Genomic DNA, 22,640 nt, shown 5'->3' with positions numbered 1-22,640 from the left:
GATGTGAGTGGAGTAGCGATCTTAGCAAATCCAGCTACGAAGCGGCGATAATATGATGCCAGTCCCATGAAGCTACGGACCTCATCAGCTGATTTGGGGTTTGGCCATGTCTTGACGTTCTCAATCTTGGCGGGGTCACATCGAATTCCGCTGACCGAGATTACATGCTCGAGGTAGCTCACTTCTCGTTGGAGGAACGCACATTTCGACGGTTTCAGCTTCAGTCCGAGTTGATTGAATCGGTCCAAAACAAGTCTTAGGTTGGCGGTGTGCTCCGAAATTGTTTTATTGTGTACGATAATGTCATCTAGGTAAACTAGGCACTTATCCGGAACTGGTCCGTGTAGACCTGAGTACATTAGGCGCTGAAATATGGCTGGGGCGTTGGTAAATCCAAATGGCATGGTTTGGAACTCATATAAGCCCGATGGGATCGCAAAAGCGTTCTTGCAACGGTCAGTAGGCTGTATTTTCACGTTCCAGTACCCAGAAGCTAAGTTCAGTGTAGTGAACTAGGCTGCCCCTCCTAAGGCGTTGAAAGTATCATCAATTCGGGGTAGTGGAAAAGAATCTTTTCGAGTAACGTCATTCAACTTGCGATAGTAAACACACAACCGTAAAGAACCATCATGTTTCTTCACCAAGACTACTGGCGAGGCCCATGGTGACGCGGAAGGTTTGATGATGTCCTTGCTCAGCATGTCATCGATCATTTGATTTAGCTGGTGTTGGTACTGAATCGGGACATGTCGTGGTGGTAGGCGGATGGGTGTAGCATCTTCAGCATGTCATCATTTGATTTAGCTGGTGTTGGTACTGAATCGGGACATGTCGTGGTGGTAGGCGGATGGGTGTAGCATCTCCAGTGTCTGTCGAATGTTGTATGCTTTCGTTCGACCAACATCATAATCCTTCCAAGCGAAAACATCGGTGTACTCCGACAGAACACTTCCTAGTTCTGCCTTCGCCGACGAGCTTATCGTGGGTGGCAGTCGCGACAGCAGTATGTCTACGTTGATCGACATGGCGGGACAACACTCATCGGCGGAGGCAGCAGTCGTGACGAAGGGTATTTGGTTCCCTTCTAACTAGATGGTACCCGCTAGGAGGTCGATCCTCGCCCGTTGACTTTTCAGGAAATCTACTCCTAGTATGACGTCCCAGGGTAAGTTATCAACGACCAGCATGGGCTGGTGAATCGTTGCTTGGAAATGGGTGAACTCACGTGGCCCATTGTGTCCACAGGTCCGGACGTGTGTCCCGAAGCGCTGGCAGTAAGGGCAGTCAGGGTTCGGGGAGGGCCATCTCGAAAGATTGGTTGGGCTGGACGGTGAAAGGTAGAGTGAAAGTACGGTCGGTTAGGGCGCAATGGCATGAGATGGTATGGTTGTCCTCGGGCTGGTGTCCAACGTCTTTTTGTTGTTGTTGTTGTTGAATGTGGACGGGGGCAGGGTGTGCCGTGTTTGGCTCTCGATCCCTCTGTAGGACGCCCAAGATGTCCTCCACCTGGTTCGCCACTTTTAGTGCCGCTGCAACCGAGTGAAGAGGACTACCCAAAAACCGCTCGCGGAGTTTAGGGGCTCGGGTACCGACAATGATCTGCTCAAGGATCTTTTCTTCCCGCTGTCCGTCGGTTAACTCCGGAAAAGCGTCTTCACTTATTCGCCGCAGTTCTCGAACAAAATTCAACAGTCTTTCGCCCGACAGTTGGATCCGTGACTGGAACCGATATTGATGTTCGACTGGGTGGATCCGCTCTCTCAAGCACGCGCGAAGCCGTTCAAAGACATCTTCTGTGACCCCATCTTTCAAGATATGTTCGTCTCGTACTATATCCCGAGCTTCTCCATCCAATAAGGAAAGCAGCACACGCTTTTGTTCACTGGCAAGAAGCAGCTGGATGTATTCCGATGTGTCCGCTGCCCAGCGGCGGAAATTGTCACCCATGCAGAACTTATCTGGTGGTGGGATAGTCGGGGGAGATCGAGTGTGGGTGAATCCGGCGCTAATACCCGAAGACAGAAGTGAGAAAAACGACTGTAACATTCTTTAGCACAAGGACCAAAATGAACCGCCGGATGCGACACGTTCATCTTCAGTTTTTCCGTGGGATCGGGTACGCATCATTGGTAAGAATCCTGGTGTGGTCGCCAATTATGTAATATGTCTGCGTGTATAAAAGTATCCAAACTTACTGTGTGGATGTTCTGAGAATAGAAGCCGGGTGGGCTGAAAAGGAGAATGCGACGTATTAGTTGGATTTAACAGTAAGTTGGTAACTCTCGCCAACTGTCCACATAGAAGCACAAGAGCGTAGGTTCAACGGTTTATTCTCCGAACCTCTGAACACGTGGGGATTCAGGAGAGTCAGTCTCAACAACGTGGAACAGGGGATACAAGGATATATAAGCATCAGACGGTGGTAGCCACTGGAAAGGGCGATCAATCTCATCTGCCCGGTATTCAGGGATGTCTTCATTTTCTACCATCGTTACCGCCGCCGCTTCTGAAAGTAGACAAAAGAGATTGTGATTAACGATGGCGCGCAGTTTGACATCCGTCGGCACATTACAGTATCAACAAATAACTGTTCGAGAATATCACATGCTCCAATTCTATGGCTGCAGTTGGCACACGTTTGGTGGTTGTTTTAGCTTCCAAAAATAAGAATTTTGTTGGTATGAGTCTAATTACGGTATGTGACACGAAGTACACCAGCTTAGAAGATATAAGTAGTGATCTAAGCTAATCGGAAATTTTTCGAATGTACCTAATCGTATCAATAAATCAGAAATGGAACTCAAAGATGAATCGTGTTGGAGAAGTTGAACCTTTGACTACATATCGGGAGAAAAAAGCAGCATTTAACGATGAACAAATGCGGACAAAGCAACATGGATTAACAGATGTTTTGCTAATAAGTTAGGATTTATGGTTGTTGTCCGGTACCTGAAGAATGAGTGATGGTTCTGGATGCGTTAGACTGGGTTTATTTTTTTAGGCATATTGGGCGTATTATGCCCCACGCATCGTTGCAAGTGTAGTGGAGTAAAACCAGTCCATCACCGGTTTGAATGCGCTTAGAGCTTGTCCAATAGATTTATTGCCCCAGTTTCAACAGTTGTTACTTTTTTACAGAAAAGTCATCAGAGAAAATGCGAAACAGGTCACGCAGTTGCATACACAGTTGGAGTAATGAAAAAAGGAAAGTGGGTTGCAAGATTGTCCGAAATCCGGAAGTTGCATGGTATTGATGATTAGTCTAGGCAAACGTCCGCAAATTGGTTGCATGATATCAATTTTGTCAAAAGGCAGCTTATCGACCTGACTTGATGCAGACGTCCTCTTGGTTCGGGATACTTGACTGGGGCAGAAAACATTCTTGTCTCGATCACAAGTAGGCGCAAAGTTCTACGACCATGATTAACAGAAGACTGATTGTGTTACAGAAATTTCAGCCGTGTAAGGTCTTTGGTGCCTTAGGTGTCAAATAGATGGGCAATAATTGGATTGGTTACGAAACTGTTCTACTGGGAAGTAAAGCTTTATATCTTCCAAATGCGTGGTGATTGTTTGCGCTTAAGAAAGTTTAAAACCAGCTGTAGAATATCCGGGCCATCTAGCTGCTTGCATATAGTCAGATTATTCAGCTGGATCAAGGCTGTTTATGAAGAGGGAAACGTTCCCGGACGAAGTGTGCTGCACTACTTATTTAAAACTGAAGCAGTTTAGCGGCATCTTGTAAAAACGCACCAGCAGCAAATGCTAAACAGCCGCTCTTGAAACTGAAACTGTGGTGTTTTGGAATTTTTTGAGTAGAGGACATGAGCAGATCTATCAATGAAACGGCGTAGAACCGAACCTAACTGTGAAAAATTAGAACAATACTGCTACCTGATGACATGCAGTGGCTACTTTTTAATCGGTATCAAATAGCGCAATCAACATTCCATTTGTATTCCGACCAATATCACTGCATCAATCCTCCTGCTGCCAGCTAAATGTAAGCAGTCCAAACAAGTGATGAAATCAAGGTTTGCTGGACATAATAAACACAGAGATTAAGTTTGAGCCTCTAATGTTGGACAAGCAAGGTACACATGCTAGCTCAAAACTGCGGGAACCCGCAAACTTTTTTCGCGCTTCTGTGGGGCGATTGTTTTGCCGGACGTTTCGAAGAAAGCTGTAATAACTATATTGGTTATCTTGACCGAACAACTCAACTGCTCCAGCTTTCCGTTCAGGTAGTTATCTGAGCATACATTTTAGTTAGCCCGCGATTTCCCAAAACCGAATAATACATCTACTCAATCAAAGATAAAAAGCAGCAGAACAGCAAGAGGTTAGCGAAATGATTCTTGATAGCCTCATCGCACAACATAAAGTGAGACAAATAGTGACACATTCCTACATGTAATTACGCGCTGGATGAAGAATCAGTGTATTTTTGGTTCTTTTCAACAGTAAAGTGACTTCTAGGACGGAAAAATGCTTTAAGATAAGCGCAACGGACAGCACTTCTTAGACGTAGTCGAATATTGAAAATCGAACCGTAGGTTGATGTACCTTATCACCACCCCTTCATTTTAAATGTACCCTAAACAAAGTGGAACGATTTTGCTTCAAAATATGGCTTAACCTCTGCTATTCTGGAGGGCAGTGACTGCCAAACTATTTTGTATCGTGGACCATGTTTGGTTTATTATTATATTAAACCCATTAGGGCAGGAACAAAAGCAACTCGAAAGTAGTAGAAAGAAAATTAGACCACCGTCCGTACTTGTTTGATGTCTAACAGGTCCATGCTGGGAGTCTCACTGACCCCAGTAACTCTAATACTGTAAATGTGAAGATCTTATTTGCTAAGCAATTTGCAAGAATTTAGATCCAAAAATCGTGGAACTGCAGAACGTACGGCGTGTTATGTCCAAACAACTTCAAACAACGTTGTTTCGCAACTCACGAAGGAAGCTGAATGAGTGATCATCGGCAAATGGCTTTGACATTTGGAGCATTTAAGCATCGCCTTTACTATTTACGCTTATTCATCTACAGATCTTGGACCAGTGTACTCGAAAAAGATGAAAATAATAATACCAGCGCATAGAGTGAAACCGGTTATTTCCGCGAATGTTGCTCTTTTATCCATGTGGAATTGAACTAATCAGCATCAGACCACTTGGAATGCATCTTTCAGTCACGATATTCCTCTGTCAGTAACGGATGAATATAGGTGGCCTGTGGACAACGAAAGTAAAAAAAATACAGGGAAAGTTCAGTTGTTTCAACCAACAGTTGATATTTCAATAAATACTGTGTTTAAAGTCCAAGAATATTCTCTTTTCCGCTTGGAGCTCAGAAAATCTTTTGGAAGTTTCCACCTCCAGAAAAAAACCAGTGGTTCTCATTCGAGGGCAAAATCCCCGAATAGATAAAAAAAATGCTGTGGCTCAAGATACGATGAAACTGGTTGTTGATTCCCACTGATTTTTGCAATTTTACTGTGGATAAACTAAACGAAGATTAAATTAAATGATTAACTTATTATATATAGACGTATATATATACATATATATAAATTTTAAATTATCATATAGGGGCATTTTTCAAAGTACCGGAATAGTTCATTTCGGAGAGTGAAAATGTATCTGATGGTTCTTTATAAAACGAGTCCATTGACCGGTGCTAATACGTACATTTTGGTCGGAAAAGTCACCGTATCTATCAATTGGAACCCCTACTGGCGTTGATCGAATTCCCTTGAATTGCCTCAAGGCCTATAATAAAGAGATTTGCAACAGTTGATTCGTGTGTGTAAAGGAATCGGGTTGGCAAATATATCTCCAATCCATAGAACTATTTTTAATCTTGAGCCTACGCGGTCAATATTCAGATGCCAAACTCGCACACCAAGCGTAGTTTTTACTGCATAAACTTGTACCGTTATTATATATATATACGATTTAACTAAGCTAAACTAAGTGCGCCAAACTAAGCGCGCACCTTCTCGAATCTAGTTTGTGTAGCTTGAAAAGTATTATAGGTGATTTCTCGTAAATCGTTGATTTGTTGGCGTTGATTGAAAGCTGATTGAGTTATTTCGTCTTTCTAAGGAATTTATGCATAATCATAAAATAATGTTTTTGCAAAAAATGTGCGTTTTCTTCTCGGCCCGAGTAAGCCATCCATCAGGTGGTAATTAATCGTGCGCTCATGCATTCATAAGAAATACGTTCAGCGTACTTCTTCTGGATTGAAAAACATATTTTCAAGTTAACACTAAATGATTCTCGAATTTCGAATTGTTCACTCATCTGTAAACCAATTTAGTTTTAACCGGGACTCATCTAAAATCCAGCTGAATTCCTCGTTTAGTATGTTCTCATTCATGCTTTTGTTCAAACAGTAACTGCTCGACTTGTAATGTTGCCTCCCTAACATCCTCCCAGAACACTGGCGTTTTCATTGAAAAAGTCGCACTAAATGCAGGCTGTGCAGAAATACTACTGTTTTCCCATGTTAAAACGTGTCTCTGTATGAATTCGTGCCACACGCATTGTTCAACAAGCTGGAACACAGTCCTGCTCATCGACTCTTAAGGATTTCTAATATCAGATATTTTAATTGCTTTGTTCTGCAATGCAACCCGGATGGTAAAAAACAAAAAAAACCCACAGCTCAAACATTCTCCCCATCTATCAAATTGTCACATTTACACTCTTACTACACGTTGATTCCTCAGAAAATACCTGGTCTTTATGTCATCGCGATCAACTGACCAAGTGTACAACAACAGCATACCTACCTTGGTCTTATTTTGGCATTGTATAACTGAAACCGTGCAATCACAAGTGCATCACTACTGGAACATATGCCATACCGATGATCTGTTTTAGGCGGCCATTCTTCTGATACTATTTTTAGTCCAATGAGTGAATTATATCCGGTTGGTACCGTCGCAGATGACCTTGCATTAGCTATGCTTCTTTCCACTGTGACTTAATTCTCATCAAACGAGCACGACACCGGAACTTTTCAAGGACCACGATGAAGTCCATTCATTCTCACTGGGCGGTACTCGCTTGGATGGCTTTCGTTATTGCTCCGTTTATGCGCCCCATCACTCTGTTATCTCTGCATGGTGATATGGCGAAATGCCCTTAAGTGTGGGATAGCCAGAAATCTACTATCCTTGGAATGATGGACTTTTGTCGGTAGCAGTTATTTCTGGCAGCCTAAAAGGGGGAATATTATGATAACAACCCCGTCAGTGTCGGCACATGGTATAGCCATCTCACGTGCTAATACATCTAGATACTTTTGGTTGAAACTAGGATACTGGTGACGCTGGTAGTATAGCGATAGATATGTCCGTAAAACGATATATCAGCTACTTTCTGATAACCCATAATTAACGCAAGGCAACACAACGCGGCAGTACAACGTGTCGGGTAGGAACTCGCTCACTAGGTCGAAAAGTAGCATTGTACGAAAAGCAGCTTTGCACACAGGTTGATTATCAGTGAATGTGACTTTGCCCAGTGCGCAAAGGCGACCACGGCGTTTGACAGACCTACACTGCCCAGGGAAGCCGGACATAGGCACGTCACGTGTACGCATGTGACAAATTTCTTGTTGCATCATTACGCAGCAAAACTGAATTGCCAATGAGGTTTTGAGTATCACGAGTGAGGTGACGGTATCCTACGACTCTCGACCGACTCTACTCTCGCGATATATATATATATATATATATATATTTATGCGTGAGGAAAATCCAAAGTCAGTCAGAAATACGGAATAGGCAAATACCGGAAGTTCAAGTCGGATTCGCATTGCGTTAATTAAATTCAGTCAGTAAGACTAGGTGCGTGGTGGGAACTAAGTGAAAGATTACTCAAAAATGGAGCACAGTGGCCGATGGTTCCGGGAGAACTAATATAGTCAACAGATACCATGGAAGACAGCAAGGTTCTGAAAGCTTGAAATGGGACGGGTAAATTGCTGCCATGAGAAAACTGCCTATAAATCTTGTAATCAGCAATGTGGTAAACCTGTCAGCCGCATATTTGATGAGGTGGATTTGAATATCCAGTTGAATATTACATTGGACCACAAGTTAACCCGGAGTCTCCATAAAAAAGAATGTGCGTTGTGTTGACTGCAACACGGATTATGCATTAGTGCCTCAAAAAAAGCTGCCGACCCGGAAGAAGCCTTGGCACATTTTGAAAATTTTCCTGTCATCCGCACGTAACTTTAAATGGCTGGATCAGCCAACATTAAAGTATCACACCTTCAAGAGGTTTAGGCCACCTAAAGAATGGATATTGATATAAATAAGCCGAAACGTTCAGTGGTGCAGACCAAAAGCATCATAGTAAGGTGGCTTTTGAGCACTGGAAGATCACAATGAACTTGAACTCTAGAATTTCCAATCATCTGATACACGAACCGATGGAAGGTCAGTACAACTGACGACTTATTGGTTACTTGGAAGTCACACCTCGTAACACAGATTAGCCTATCTTGTCAGTTCACCTCAGCCCAGGATACAGGGTAATCCAAACCCACCCAATAAGCGTGTACTTTGAAGGGTGAGAAGTGAACCACAAATCGTCACAGAAACTGGTGGACAGGATAAATTACCCTGGCAAGCCGATAATCTCCTAAGGATTTTTATACCACTTTGAAATAAGAAGAAATTGACGTGAAGTACAAAGTTGTAAATGGATCAGTCTCTAGTGCACCGAAGATAAAATCAGCATAGTCAGATCCGTTTTACCCTGTCTGATGGTACAGCGAACTACTCATCAAACCATTTCTATCAAATGCAGCACTGAACTGAAGACGAACTAGGGATGCTATTCCGCTCTTACTCTTGTCCATTTTGTACGACCGCTAGTTGTTCGGGAGCGTTCCATTGTTCCAAAAACTTCATACGGTTCCAAAACCAGAAGGTTGTCTTTCCATATAGAAACCTAATATTTTGTTGACTTCAGAAATACGTAGTTTTAACTCACTTTGATTTTAACAAAAAGAGCAGCTGAATTGGGCGACTAAAATGCAGTCGAATAAGCTTTATAATGGCCACCTAAAGTTGGCACTAATTTAATTTGCAAATAAGTGTATTCTGTCAATAATTTACACTTACATTTTCAAGCAGAACACAAGTCTATTGGACCAAGTCTTCTTGAGGAACCCCAGAAACTCTGCATTGTACTGTACAGGGGTTTTCAGCAACCACTTGGGCGCACGTCCAGAAAATCTACTTAAGTGTGACAGCTATTGTACCAAATAAAACATCACAGTTGTTAGTGAGAGCGGTATAGTTTTTGTGCAAGATAAGCCGGTCATGGGGCATCCTGTATAACTCATCTGGAACAGACAGTTAGCTAGTTATTTGGACTTCCAAGGAAAGCTCTAGTAGCTTGTTGTAGAAACCAATAAATTTATAGACAAACTTAGGTTATTGGTTGATGGGATGGAACTTATAGTGTAGCACACGGAATCTACCAGACTTTGGCTGATTTCACATCTACGCAGCTTGTTAGAACGAGACTTTTCTCTGTTCAACCCAATACACACACTGTCAGTGGGCTGTCAAGTGGAGGGGGTTGGAAAAGGAGCTATGCATTGAAGGCAATAGCTTTGATGCACGAGCGCCATTGAGGGCGCGACTGGGCCATATCTGACAATATCTCTAGCCATTGCTGTGGCCCGTCTAGGGGTCCCCATCCAGGAAGACAGCAGTGACCAACGCAGCTGAGTTTGCTGGTAATGGCTTTCACACTTCGATGCCAAGTCATTGTTTGACCGCCTCTAGATCTCTTCCACCCTTCACGTGGTTGTGCGAAAAGAGCCCTTCGAGGAATTCGGTCGACTGGCATATGCAGCACGTGGCCAAGCCAGCGCAACTTATGCAGTGTGATCAATTCATCTATCGAGGGTGAGTTATTTCTCCCGAATACCATTCGACGTACTTCAGAATTGCTAATCCGGTGTTTTCACCAGATTCGGGCAATGCTCCGAAGACATCGATGGTCAAACACTGAAAGTCCTTTGACGTCCTCGGCGCGCAGCGGCCAGGTTTCTGATCCATGTAGTAATATGGAGCGCACCGCAGCATTGTAAACTCGACCCTTGACAGAGAAGCTGATGTCACGCCTACGCCACAGGTGACGTAGGTTCGCAAAAGCTGCTCTGGCCTTCCCAATCCGGATGGAAATATCATCTTTCGCCAGACCACCGGGACAAGCCTTCCAAAAACCATGGACTGTATCCCTCGACGGAACAGTACACGCCAGAGACGTGCATGAGTCAGGTGAAATTCACCGCAGTCGTCTGACCCCGTCTAGTGAAGAAACAAGTACGGATAACAATCGCCTACTTCATTATTAATAATGCAACAAGGCTTTTCGCCTTATGCGAGCCTTCCTTAAAGAACGACAGCTGGGGGAAAATCGGTAATAGCCAGTTCAGGACGGTTCACTAAAAGGATAGGGTGAAATGATTCAAAATGAATTGGCTGACATTTCTAGAAGTCTAGTGAGTTCAAATTCTGTAGTAACTATGGGGCTACTGTTTGATTTTCCCGGTAAACAAGATGTTTCGTCTTTTCAGCAATCACTTTGAATTAATTTGGTTTCTTTGTAACAATCACCTACCCATAAATCAAACAGCTGAATCGCTCCTAAATTCGGTACCATCAAATAGGAACACGCATTGGTAGCGTACGTAGAAACAGCCTGTCTAAAACTAGTAGCACGGCTCTCTATTCCGTTAGTCATTTGCTTGCAATAAGAAACCGGATGTTTGGAAGCAAATGTGTTGGGGATAGCCGTTGATTGGTCAGTCGTTGCAAGGCGAATGGTGAAGAAAATCAACCAATAAAACAGGCAGCATTTAGCCGTTCATAGGAATGGTCAAAATTTCGAAAGTACTGCCGTTTTGTGGCACATAATGATTTAACGAAATGTTCCAGTTGAAAAGCTTTGGAGTGTTTTGCTTTCGAATTCCAAACAGTTATGACTGGTAATCCATTCAGAGCTGTGGTCAAAAAGTGGACATTGCGGAGCATTGTGATAATCACCTTCTTCAAATTGCTACATGCTGTGGAAACAAATCTAACGCAGAATACAACTAGCGTGTATCAGGACAACCGCACAAAGCTGCCTGACTACGAAAGTCGTGTCGTCATTCCGTCTACTCCACCGGAAATTTGCAAAATCACTTTGACAGAATTTATCCTTTATTTCTGCTGCCAGCCAGTTATTTGTCTGTGCGGATTTTTTCTGAATATTTTGAGCGTTACCATATTTTGCAAGCCGCAGTTTTCTGGAGCAGCGTACACGTACATGACGGCGATGTCTATGACGGACGCCATAACTCTGTTGATTCACATACCTGCTGGACTAGTGCGGTAAGTGATAGTAGAATTTCATTTGGCCAAACTAATTGTTCCGAACCAAAAGCTGTGTTGAACCCACGGCTAGCTGCCGATAATAAAATTTATGTGATCACGACAACAGACCCATAATGCGGTTAACCTATCCGGGAACATCTTGACGAAGTGTTCCGGCTTTCCGGAACAACATGTGAATCGTTCGATCGCAGTTTTCGGTTGCTGTGGTTTTTTGTAACTTGGAAATTTTGCAGATGCCGGTTAATCTGGTACAGGTTTACGGATAGGTTGCTAGTTTGGTCTTTGTGGCAGTTGGCTTCAGCCTCATACTGGAACTTGCAGTTTAATGCCCGTAAATTTCAACTTCCAGAATTTAAACTGTTTCTGCCCACTGGCTGATTGAAAAGAGTGTGGATGAACGTGACGTTCCCCAAGCTCCAGAAAATCAGTATGCAGTCACACAGTGAAGGTTGCTCAGAAAGGTAAACCTTTAATATACAAGTTCTATACTCACTGTCAGCTCCAATAGTAGAGAAAAATAAGACAACTCATAGATGCGTACAGCCATTTTCCGGATTGTTTTAGATAACTTTGGCCTTTGATTGCATCTAGAATGGCTATTAATCTATCTCATCAAACACACCGACCGGACTTCAATAATACACAAAGTGAAACCATGTATCGTGAATAACACTTTTTTGAAAGCATCAGTCTACTTCCCGAAACATTACTCTGACCATATTGGTGCAGACAGCCGTCAAGTCTTCGACGTTTCACCCACTTTCTTTGCTCATGCTAGATCAGGGTTGATGAGGGTTTTGATGTAAAACACCTGATAAATTAGTTCTCTGATATGATAAGTGGTTTCTCTTCCATGTGCACCATATTCGTCAAATGCCGGGAGGTAACAAATCTCAACAAATCTACTTACTAGTCCAATAGGTTGCAGACTTTGGGAACGAAAATTACAAACGCTCTTTTACTAAGGGAAGTGTACCAGAGGAAAAATAGTGCGTTATGAAGTTTGACGTAAAGAGCAATATAGCGAAGTTTATTCTCGATAGTCCTGATTACTATACCTCTTACAACAGCCTCTGTCAGAACAGTGTGCAATTTTTGTGTGTTGTGCTTGCTCAGCCTAAAACTAAATTTCGATATTGTCGTTAAGTAACATAATGACAAGACAAATGAAAATCAATTCCTTCGGCTACAGATCGTCCGAAAATCCTTGGCTATCGGATAAACTTGATCTCCAACCTTTCAGAAAATGTGCAGTTCTTAAGAATTTGTTGATCACAGAGTGGAAGTGGGTTACTTTGCGCACTGGATTAAAAGAAGTTACGATGGATGGAGAGCAGACCACCTACGAGATTTATTCGAACACAAATCAAAATGTGCCAAAGTCCATGGATAAGAAGTGAAAACATCGCACTCTTCAAGATATATTTATCCGTGTTACTGACATTGTCCTCAATAGCCACAAACATAAATTTATCTGGAGCTACGGGCGCGGCCGTGATCTAAACAAAAGAAAAGCAGCACAATGTTAATGCCATATATTGGATGGCATTGAAGAAACACTAGGATTTTGCCTTTCGTCTTATCAGTGAGACAGAGGCGGTGCGATTGTAGTTGGCGCAGGCGATGAGTGCCTCGCCAACATTAGTATATTTAAGTAAAATAAAAATAGACCATCTAGGCGCAATAGACAACACGTGAGGCTGATGAGCGACTGAACAATTATCATCCTGCTTGATTAAATCTTTCATGTAATGGGAATGGAGCGAGGAATTCAAGGGATTACTATGACCGTTTGACGTATTTTCTTAGTGTCTCACAAACGTGCAAGAACTCGTCCTAATTTCTACGGGTCTATTTCTAAAGGTGAAGTCAATCTGTACCAAAAAGTTGGAAAGCAATGCGCAGCTGGCTAATTTTGCTGACTCATGGGTTCACCACTTCTGATGAATCCCATAATGGGTGAAATTGCTTTCTGTTTTTAACAGGCGCATTCTGTTGACCCTTTTTAATGGGGAATTAATCAGATTTTCTGAGTCATGTGACATTAACTCTGTTGAACGCGCGTGTCAGTTTTTAAGAACTATTTTACACCCTGAAACTTGCAAGATGTTTTCTGGAGATTGATTCCCGTTTGGGGGGGGGGCGGACTTTTGGTGTTTTCGAGTCGAAAGTTCTGCTATCTGAGACTAAAAATGTCTCTGTGTATTCACGTTGTTACGATCTTTGGTTCGTTTTTGCCGTGTTACACAAAAGAGGGTGCCCGAAGTTTATAAGAAAACCAAAAAACCTAGTCATAAAAACTAGCTACTTTAAAAAATGAAATAAAGTTTCAATTTGCAATTCAGGAAGGTTTTTCAAAGTTCAGAATTTTCTAACCAGATTAATCCAGTAGCTGTCCAGGCTATTCACTTCAACTAGTGACGAATCGTGGATACCACGATTGAACGACAAACAAATTGGATTCTTATACGTTTCTGCCGTTATCTCACCGTGCACCGATGCAGACCAACGTATTATCGTTAGTGACAACAGTCGAATCACCTATGACGTTTTTACATCAAACTAACTCATAACTCATTGAGAAAACAGTAGAATCGTTCTGCTTGAATCCTGCAAGACCGTGCTGATCTAGCGTTTTCTGTATTTGCCCGAAGATGTCCTTTCTATAAATGTTTAATAGAACACCTGAATTACATTATTCGTTTGCGTAGTGAAAGCAATAAGGTAACCTAATGACAAGACAATCTGGTCAGATTTTTTTTTCTATTTAGTGTAGATAGAAATCACTCTGACTATCTCAGTAAATTCAATCAGTAGGCCTGTGAACTGACAAACTCAAGTAAGCCATGCACCCCGAGTTTTTGTTCACTCCGTTTGAAAAAGCTTTTACTAGAACTAACTTTTTTCAAAGCAGATCGTAAAGCGATACATAAAATAGCGTCGTGAATATTTTATACTAACATAATGTTGCTACACAAAAGGCGATAAATAAATCAGAAGGAACGTATTTCTCACATTTCTCAGTTATGTGCACACCACGTGAGCGCTTAGAAAGCATTAAACACGTCTTAGTACAAAAGATTCACGCGTTTGGGAATATTCATTTTTATAGAGCGTCTTGTGGATGATAGATTTTGTAAGTGACCCTAACCCATGCCGCACAACTGTCCCTTTTTTATGCAAGGAGGTTTCAGCAGACCACGTTGTCAAGTCCGGTTTAGATAAGGTCGTCGCTCTGCTCATTATTCGTCGGTCACCTGATTGCACTTTTGCCAACTGCTGAGAAAACGTGTACCAGATGCTAGTCCATTCCACATTATGTGGCATCTGAGTGAGTAAATGCTGGCAGCACTTTATATACTGCCATCCCTTTTTCTCAGTTCTGTCTATAATTTGCCAAAACTCCTTGCACTTCATTTGGACAGAAACGAGTTAAGGTCAGAATAATTCTGGCTGGAAATAAGCGAAAAAGGCTCACGGTAAAGCTCATTCTCTATCTAAAGCTTCTCCTAGTTTTACAAAGGAGCGACCCTTCTCCACATCTAGTTTTCGGAAAGCTTGACATTAACATATTTTGTGTAACAGAACGCCAACAAAATCTTCCGATGTATTATTTCATATACATTTCTCAGGTTTACTTCTGTCTATAAGTGGCTGGATACTTGCCTCCTTATGGGAGAAGTCGATATACCCTGAAATTGGCAACTCACTTCGTCCCTGTCGTTCATGACTGTTAGCAACTTGTTAAATTTTCCCGAAACGCTATTAAAAGGTAATCTAACAATTGAAACATTGGCTTATTTTTTGAAAAGGAAATGGCCGAAGTCAGTCAGGTCAGAATCACATCTGATTCATTTTATCTGGGTGTGCGAACCGGATTGCTGTCAGGTGGTCGGTCAGAAAGGCAGCAGTCAAGAACTCTCGAGACTGTCTGAATTTCGAGATAAACGATCCCTATACAGCCTGTAAGAAGGACTTTTTTTCACGTGACTGCGCACTGTAAGATTCAACGACTCTAGACTTCACCCTGCGACAAAATTGTAGGAAATCTTTATACGTTTCATTTCACCTTCACTTCGAGTGCGTGTAGTTTAACCATTTTGCTCGGGAATGTTCCTCTTCTGTGTGGCCAAAGAATTTGTCCTTTAGGGTTTTTACAAAGAAAAAGGAGGCCCTGTTTGTCCCTGTTATTCGCACATCTTTGCGACCTGTCACTGAGATCAGCTTTCAATGTATTCTGGACATGGTCCGGGAGATTCTCTAAAGTAAAAGGTCGTTAGTTCTCCAAGACAGTGTGTAACGACAGACCCACCAGTGTGCCTACTGCAATCGCTTTAAAGTTTCAAATTCTTCATAGGTATTCTGAACTAAGTATTTTCTGTTCTAATAACATATACATATTTGTATATGCACAAGTAGTATATCTGCCGGGTGGATTTACTTTTCTAACACGGTAGAGCCCGTCGACATCACAATGCATGGACTAAAATTGAGAATGGAAAGTTGAAGCATAATCAACCGCCTGGGGATTAAAGACAAAATATCATACAAATGAAAAGTTGCATGCCTAATTTATTTCACACTGGAATTAAGCTTTTGAAACCAATTCCAACCCACCCACCCCCGATTATGCTGCCTTCACTCGGCTAGTTTTCGGACGCACTATAAGTCTGTCAAGGTTGTTTCTGTCATTTTTAATCTGCCGAAGTCTGACGTCTTCATTCTACCCAACCGCACGTGATTATGAAAAAAGCCTTGTTATCTGTGAGGATGCAATTTTTTTATAGGACTAATCATGGGCGAGAAACACTTTACTTTCGAAATGTTGTGACTCTGGATGTAAACAACTAACAGCAAAGTACTTTTCTCCGGCTCTTAATATTCTATAGAATACAAACTATGTTGAGTCCCAACCATCGTCATCTTTAACCATAAATATATTACACAAGTTACAACAATCCTACCGATCGCATTTTCCAAATCTTATTTCAAACTATTTCAACCGTTCTTTACCTGTGTTCTGGGGTACTTCGGGATTTAGAGAAAAAACTCGTGAGTCTGGGTCCTTTAAAATGAAGTGACCAAGTTATTCATGCTTGTATTTGTTCCAATCTAACTTGTTTAGTCAGACTTACAAATTCGGTTATGCACCACAAAGAAGAAACAAAGAACTTAAGTCTTTAATGTTTTCATAAAATTCTAAGTGCGCTTCTTTGTTTTCAAACTTAACTATGGAAACCGTATACCACTGACCGATAAATCCCAGTTATTGATCCATTAGCCTTGCAGAACTTTTCATTAGGGCTCATTAACCATCTATGGTGCGAGACAAACTCAGCAGAATTATAACTTTTTTTTAGTCTAGACCAACTCCTGTGTGATATTGAAAGCCTTATTGGTGGTCTGCAGAATGTGAAAAACGAGACACTCTTCACAGTGAACTGAATGCCACAGTATGCAGAGCACAACCACTTTTGAAAGTGGGTCATAGGGTCGATTTCAAGACTAATTATCCAGTCCAAAGCGAATTTGTGGTACGTTTAAAGACGTTTTTGGACAGAACAACTAATCGGATTGATTTTCAATCGTGTAAAGATCCGTGGGTGATAGTGCATACTGAGTATTCGGTGGGGTAAACATATGTGACCCTGTTCCCGATGGAAATTGAGAAGCCTAAGTTAAGAACACCTTTCATAAGTACTGTGCTTTATATGTTAGGCTAGTGCGATAAGATGAAAGTGGTATTCTGTCAAAATCTGCCAATGAAATGGTCCCATTTGTAGCCCTAACATGCTACCATGCCTATTTTTCACTTTTTGCGTTTGCACGTCACTTCCTGTCGTAAATTATCCGCTTAAAAATGTTGCTTTCTGACCCAAAGGAAATTCAGGCCCCTTTCATTAGAGGCACGGTTGAGAAAATTTACCGTGCTTGCAGTAAATTCCAGAACGACGTGGTGTCACTTGAAATAAAATTTTCGCACAATGATTTGCCACACCGTAACCCATGTAATAGACCAAGATGCAGTGATTCATAATTCCTTGCTTTTCTACCTGCTTTTGAAGGTGAATGAATCCAGCGAATTCCAAGTTCTGATGAGCACCCTAAGTAGTGTTCAGCAGCTAATGAAGGTTCTATCAATTACTTGGTGTTGGGACTAGGGACAGGCTAAACTTAAGCTATGTATCAAATGGATGCCATTACAACAATGAACGTCACAGAACTGTGACTACATTTAGGTGCAGGAAATTAACGATGCAATTTTCGTGGCTTCCTGGTAGCTTGTCAAATTTTTAGATCTACATAGATCGGAAACTTCCCGAGGACGATAAACCCAATGTTTAGTTTTTGAAATCGGTGTTCAGACGGTTCACTCTGCCAAAAATTTTAAGAAAATGGACTTGATTGACATAGTGGTTTCCATGATGAATTTTGGTTTTAGGGAATTATCTCAAAAACTTGAACTATGATCTACCGCAGCCAAACGAAACGGCATAGTTACTCCAAAATTTCACATTGAAGACGGAAGAATTTCCTAGACAAGACACTAGTTTAAAGTGGTTCAGTGCCCTGATAAGTTAGGTAGTGTGAGGAGATTTGGAAATTTCCAAATGTAATTTTATCCCGCAACCAAAGCTAATTCACGCTGAAAAGAAGAATAAGATTGTCCAGCTGTTCAAGCCTTAATGAGTGCGTATCTCAAATAATGAGCCAAAGGAGACTCAAACCCGGGTCTTTCCGGTAACCGTTCGCTCACGAGCGGTTTTTACGCAGTATGACTCTCGGACAACATCTGAGTGTCCAGCTTTCCATTTGACTCAACAAATTCCAGGAGTGTGGCACAGGCCATTTAATGGGATCTTCGGTTTAGTCCCATACGGGCTATTCAATGATCTCTTCAATAGTGTCCCTCATCAATCCGCATAGGAACAGTTTGACTACTTATTATCTTGCTATACAGAGACATTCTGATACCAATGTTTTGCAAAATATGGCCTGAAATCAGATTCTATTTATGAAGCTATTTGATGCTGTAAAGAGACTTACCAAGACATTTTTGTTATATTATTTGCTTTAGTGGTTTCCTGGCTTTTGAGCTTGATAACATGGAAAAACCTTGTTGGTTCTGGCGAAATAACAATAATGTACCCCAAAGAAACAATTTTGAGAAGCGAGTGGTTCATTCTTGTATCATCTCAAACTGCTAATCTGTCGCTGCACTGAATTTTTCATCATATGGGAAAAAATACTTTGATGAATTTAAACTGGTCCATGATGCAGTGATTCCTAATACCTCAAAAAGTGAATCTTGGGAGCAGTTGAAATTGCACCCAGCTTTGATGCTTTCATCAATAGTAGAAGCGTTACAGCTGTTCAACAGTAAACTTCTGATGTGTTCAAACAAAAACTTTTGTCTAACAACGAAACCGTGCATTTATCTTCTAGAAACAATTCACAGCCAGAATCCAAACAGTTACTGATAAACACATGAAAGCTTGTAGAATCACAACAGTTGTTCTGAAAATCTGAGCGGCCAACAGCTTTCACCCTCAACGAGACACCATATATCCGATATACGTGAGAGGAGAGAATATACAAACTGTTGGTTAGCAGACTGCGCGCCCGGTGTCAATTTTTGCGGTTAAATTGTTAAATAGTTAAATTTCGGTTTTGACAAACTGGTAACGTTTGCATATGACCCACTGTTCACTGTCCGATAGACAACCGGCTATCATGTTCAAACACGTTCCTTCTAATTCAATGGGGTTGGATTTCAGAATCACTTATCTGTGCTGACATTTGATGAAGCCAATAGCGGCGTAATATTTAGTTTTTTTTTGCGTGTAAACAACATCGGTATTCCACTTAATCTCCCGGATAAAAAATAAGAGGAACAGAAGAAAGTATAAGTTAACCTGGTGAAGAAAGAACGTAAAGTTATGGATGATGCGATAAAACACAATGACCAGTCGTATATCATTTTTAAGATCTCATGACTGTAAATTTATATTTAGTTTTGGATGGAATAAGATGTTTCTCCGGTCCCCGCCAGATATAATCTAACTTTTTGGCCTTTGCCTCAAGCATCCAAAATGAATACCAGTCAGGTATTGTTTCATCAAAGTCCCGCCGAAAAGTCTGGAAGGAAATGGCTGTTTATTTGTCTACCTAAAGTTTAGTGGACTTTTGTAATGATTTACTCAGAATATACAGTAACCTGAAGAGCAGTTCCCTACTTCGTTCTCTGTTCACTAGATCGCTTTTAGAAGCTCTTATAAGCTATCTACTGAGGATGCATGTAAGCGGTTGAAATTATTCTCATCACATTCATACTCCGTGAATTTAGTCATCGTCGGTCTTTTATCAGAAATTCTTTTTATATCGATAATATTTGTCTGAGTCAGGGATGGAGGTGATGATAACCAGACCATGTTCTTTCCAAACCACCTACGAGGCAAACTTGCCAGCTTATTCTAGAAAACAACTTTGTACACTGCTACTCCATTATACTTTTTTAACCCTTGTTAATTTGCAAATTTTCACGCGATTAATTAAGAAAGCAAGAAACAGACTCTTTCTGCATCTCCACGCTAAGTAGGTGCTACATGATTTCTACCTGCAAAAGATTCTACATGGTGTTCAGGTTTCTCGTCCCAAAAGTGGTCAATTATTTGGCCAGTCCATACTAGATCACATAGTCTGGACGGAGAATTTGAAGGATGGTGATGTACCTCGTCTGTGAGTTGATCCATCTACTGACCGGCCATGCTTCTGATAACCGTGAGCATGTGGTTCTCAAACTCTTCAGTAGTCTTATGGAATACGGATGACCCCAAGTAAATACGAAATGGTTTTGCTGTCTTTTTTGGCTCATCAGCTTTGAACTGCTATACTTATGGATTCCAACTTTAGTATAAAGGAAAAAACTTCACCTCTGTCTTAAAACACCATTTCTTGTGTGGAATGATTTACGTATGTTCACACATGGGATAGGTAACTTGGTCAAACTCTTTTACTTGCAGTTTCTCCCTTCAGGAAAAATGAATCAGTCTACTTTGAATCTTCGGGACTTTGGCGATAAGTATTTACATTCTGCAAACCAAATGTCGTACAAAGTAGCAGATCGGCTCCGTAAAAATGAAGCTACTAGCCTATTAAAATCCATCCGGTTACTAATTAACGCCAGGCAAATTCAATAAAAAACTGCAGTTCACTTTCAGCTCCAACAGAGTTGACATTTATTCAGCCCCAGTAATCTCCCTTGCTCTCTCAGCTATAATCCGCGCAACAAGTGCGACGGTATTTGCTGTATAGTTAGCTGTGACTGAAATGTCTCGAACGTTCAGAGCAACTTCATAGGTTTAGGGCTTAGTCGGATCGAATGAAGATAGGCTGAAACATCCTTGTTCGGATAGGGTAGTTCGTTAATTTGCCCCATCATGGGGGTAAACTGCTTGTCTGTTTCTATTTCGCGTCTTATCATGTCTTTGTGAGAAGACAGATGTAGGGTCGTGTGCATGTGGATTTGCTTATGTTTGGTAATTGGGACAATACATGCCAGCATACTGCTTATATCTAACGTCTGATATGCGCACATCAATGAACCATAAAGCAAAACACCCCATAATTTCACGCTAAAACGTTTGAATACAAGCTTTAAATTTAAAAAAGCCGTCTCCTGAGTAATCTTTTTTTGGATATCGGAGAGTTTTTTATACTCGTCAAATCACGGTGCATGGCCCATGACACACAAACAGGTGACAAACAAATCCTGCTGACTAAACACAGAAGTAAAATTGACACCAACTATTTCTAGCTTATGTGTAGTCAGTGGATTTTTAGACCGCAAAATGGACAAAACCTATTCGAATCCGGGGACGTAATGAACAGAAGTTTTGGCGAAGAGGAGTATTCTACAACTGCGATTTAGACCTGTCACCGTAACTGTGTGCATCAACCGCAAGAGTGCATCACTAGCTCACACCTAACAGAAATGAGTACTGTGATATGATACTCCTCTAAAAGGTATTGGTGAAACCTTCCGGCAATTTCAAGACGGACACAGATGTATCCAGTTTTCAGAGTTGTAAACCTAACTTCCGGACTTAGCAAGAACGCTTCATATTACTCAACAAGTATAGTAGTGCATCCAGTTTGCAACTGCATGCAGCATACAATCACAGCGGAATCTCGGCGAGAACAGGTAATTTTGGTCGTATATTGCGATCGTTTCATACTGCAATAGAGTCTAGGATTTGCCAAGGATCAGAATAAAGTTATTGTCGTCAGGTCGCAAGCATACTTAGCTAATACTGCGAGTAAAGAATTTCATGAGGAACTGAAGTATTAAAAAATAGCTTATTGGATGGATGACAACATTTTCTGTTGATTTATGTTTAGTAGTATGGTCAACTGTAAATCCCTTGTGAGTGCTTCCGGTAATGCGGTTATCAAACCATCATCCATCATTGTCATTCATCATTGTCAGTCATGGCAAAGTTTTCCACGCAGGTTTCTTCTTGCGAAGTGAATTCCACATTGCCGGGGAATTTATGACGGCACTAATATTTTCATCTCTCTGGTGCATCAATCACACATGTCATTGTTAAATCCTGTTAAGAAGATAATGGGGGCACATAAATCCCCGGGATGAAGCCAAACGTTAACAGTGGAATTAATATCGTTAAATGACGTGCATTGTTTTTTGGACCACGTTAGTCGTTTAACAAGACGTTGGAGGATTTTGAAATTCTTAGAATCATCAGGTTTGTAGAATGAGTTACATTTTTGTGGAACTTTTGAAATTTATCAGTATGATTTAATAACTCCCGGTTGACTGCAGGATGACGATGGAGAGTGCGCTAAAACATGGGAGGGATGCCATCAAAACACCTAGGGATTTGGTAACCTAAAGTCATTTCTCACATAAACGTCAAAGAAGGGTACTCTCACGTACCTTTACAAGAGGGCTTGCTGTCACCATCTGTACTGTTTAGGACTCGTTCGCGTACAAATTAAGCTGTCTGGTTTGAGTGTCTGACAAGCCATTTTCCAGTCAGCCACTATTTCCTCAATTAACTTGTCGATGAACGAAATCCATGCCCTCTAATTTGAGGCACCTTCGGTTTTGGGACGTTCGGTTTTGCTGACCGAGCATTGTTGGCTGTCCAGGCCGGTGTACGTTTCATTACACATCAGCAAATCATGTGTGTAA

The 22,640-nt window shown here is 41.5% G+C and overlaps 3 protein-coding genes across 3 annotated transcripts in view; all 3 read right to left on the bottom strand.

Moving 5' to 3' along the window:
- Positions 1-800: 800 nt before the first annotated feature.
- T265_02703 (hypothetical protein) lies at positions 801-1,025 on the bottom strand (the record flags this gene model as incomplete). Its single annotated transcript, XM_009167005.1, has 1 exon — positions 801-1,025. One exon carries the CDS (start codon positions 1,023-1,025, stop codon positions 801-803), a length of 225 nt encoding a protein of 74 aa, XP_009165269.1.
- Positions 1,026-1,284: 259 nt separating this feature from the next.
- T265_02702 (hypothetical protein) lies at positions 1,285-2,046 on the bottom strand (the record flags this gene model as incomplete). Its single annotated transcript, XM_009167004.1, has 1 exon — positions 1,285-2,046. One exon carries the CDS (start codon positions 2,044-2,046, stop codon positions 1,285-1,287), a length of 762 nt encoding a protein of 253 aa, XP_009165268.1.
- A 281-nt stretch (positions 2,047-2,327) lies between these two features.
- Positions 2,328-22,640, bottom strand: part of T265_02700 (hypothetical protein) — a gene marked incomplete at both ends in the record, with an annotated part of 72,934 nt that continues 52,621 nt past the window's right edge. Inside the window, one exon of the mRNA XM_009167002.1 lies at positions 2,328-2,506. Coding sequence (XP_009165266.1) covers positions 2,328-2,506 — 179 coding nt within the window. The remainder of the gene's footprint in view (positions 2,507-22,640) is intronic.

This window comes from Opisthorchis viverrini (assembly GCF_000715545.1).
Source record: "Opisthorchis viverrini unplaced genomic scaffold opera_v5_34, whole genome shotgun sequence".
Taxonomy (NCBI): Eukaryota; Metazoa; Platyhelminthes; class Trematoda; order Opisthorchiida; family Opisthorchiidae; genus Opisthorchis; species Opisthorchis viverrini.
The sequence above is the reverse complement of the archived record's forward strand: the minus strand, read 5'-3'. Positions and strand labels throughout refer to the sequence as shown.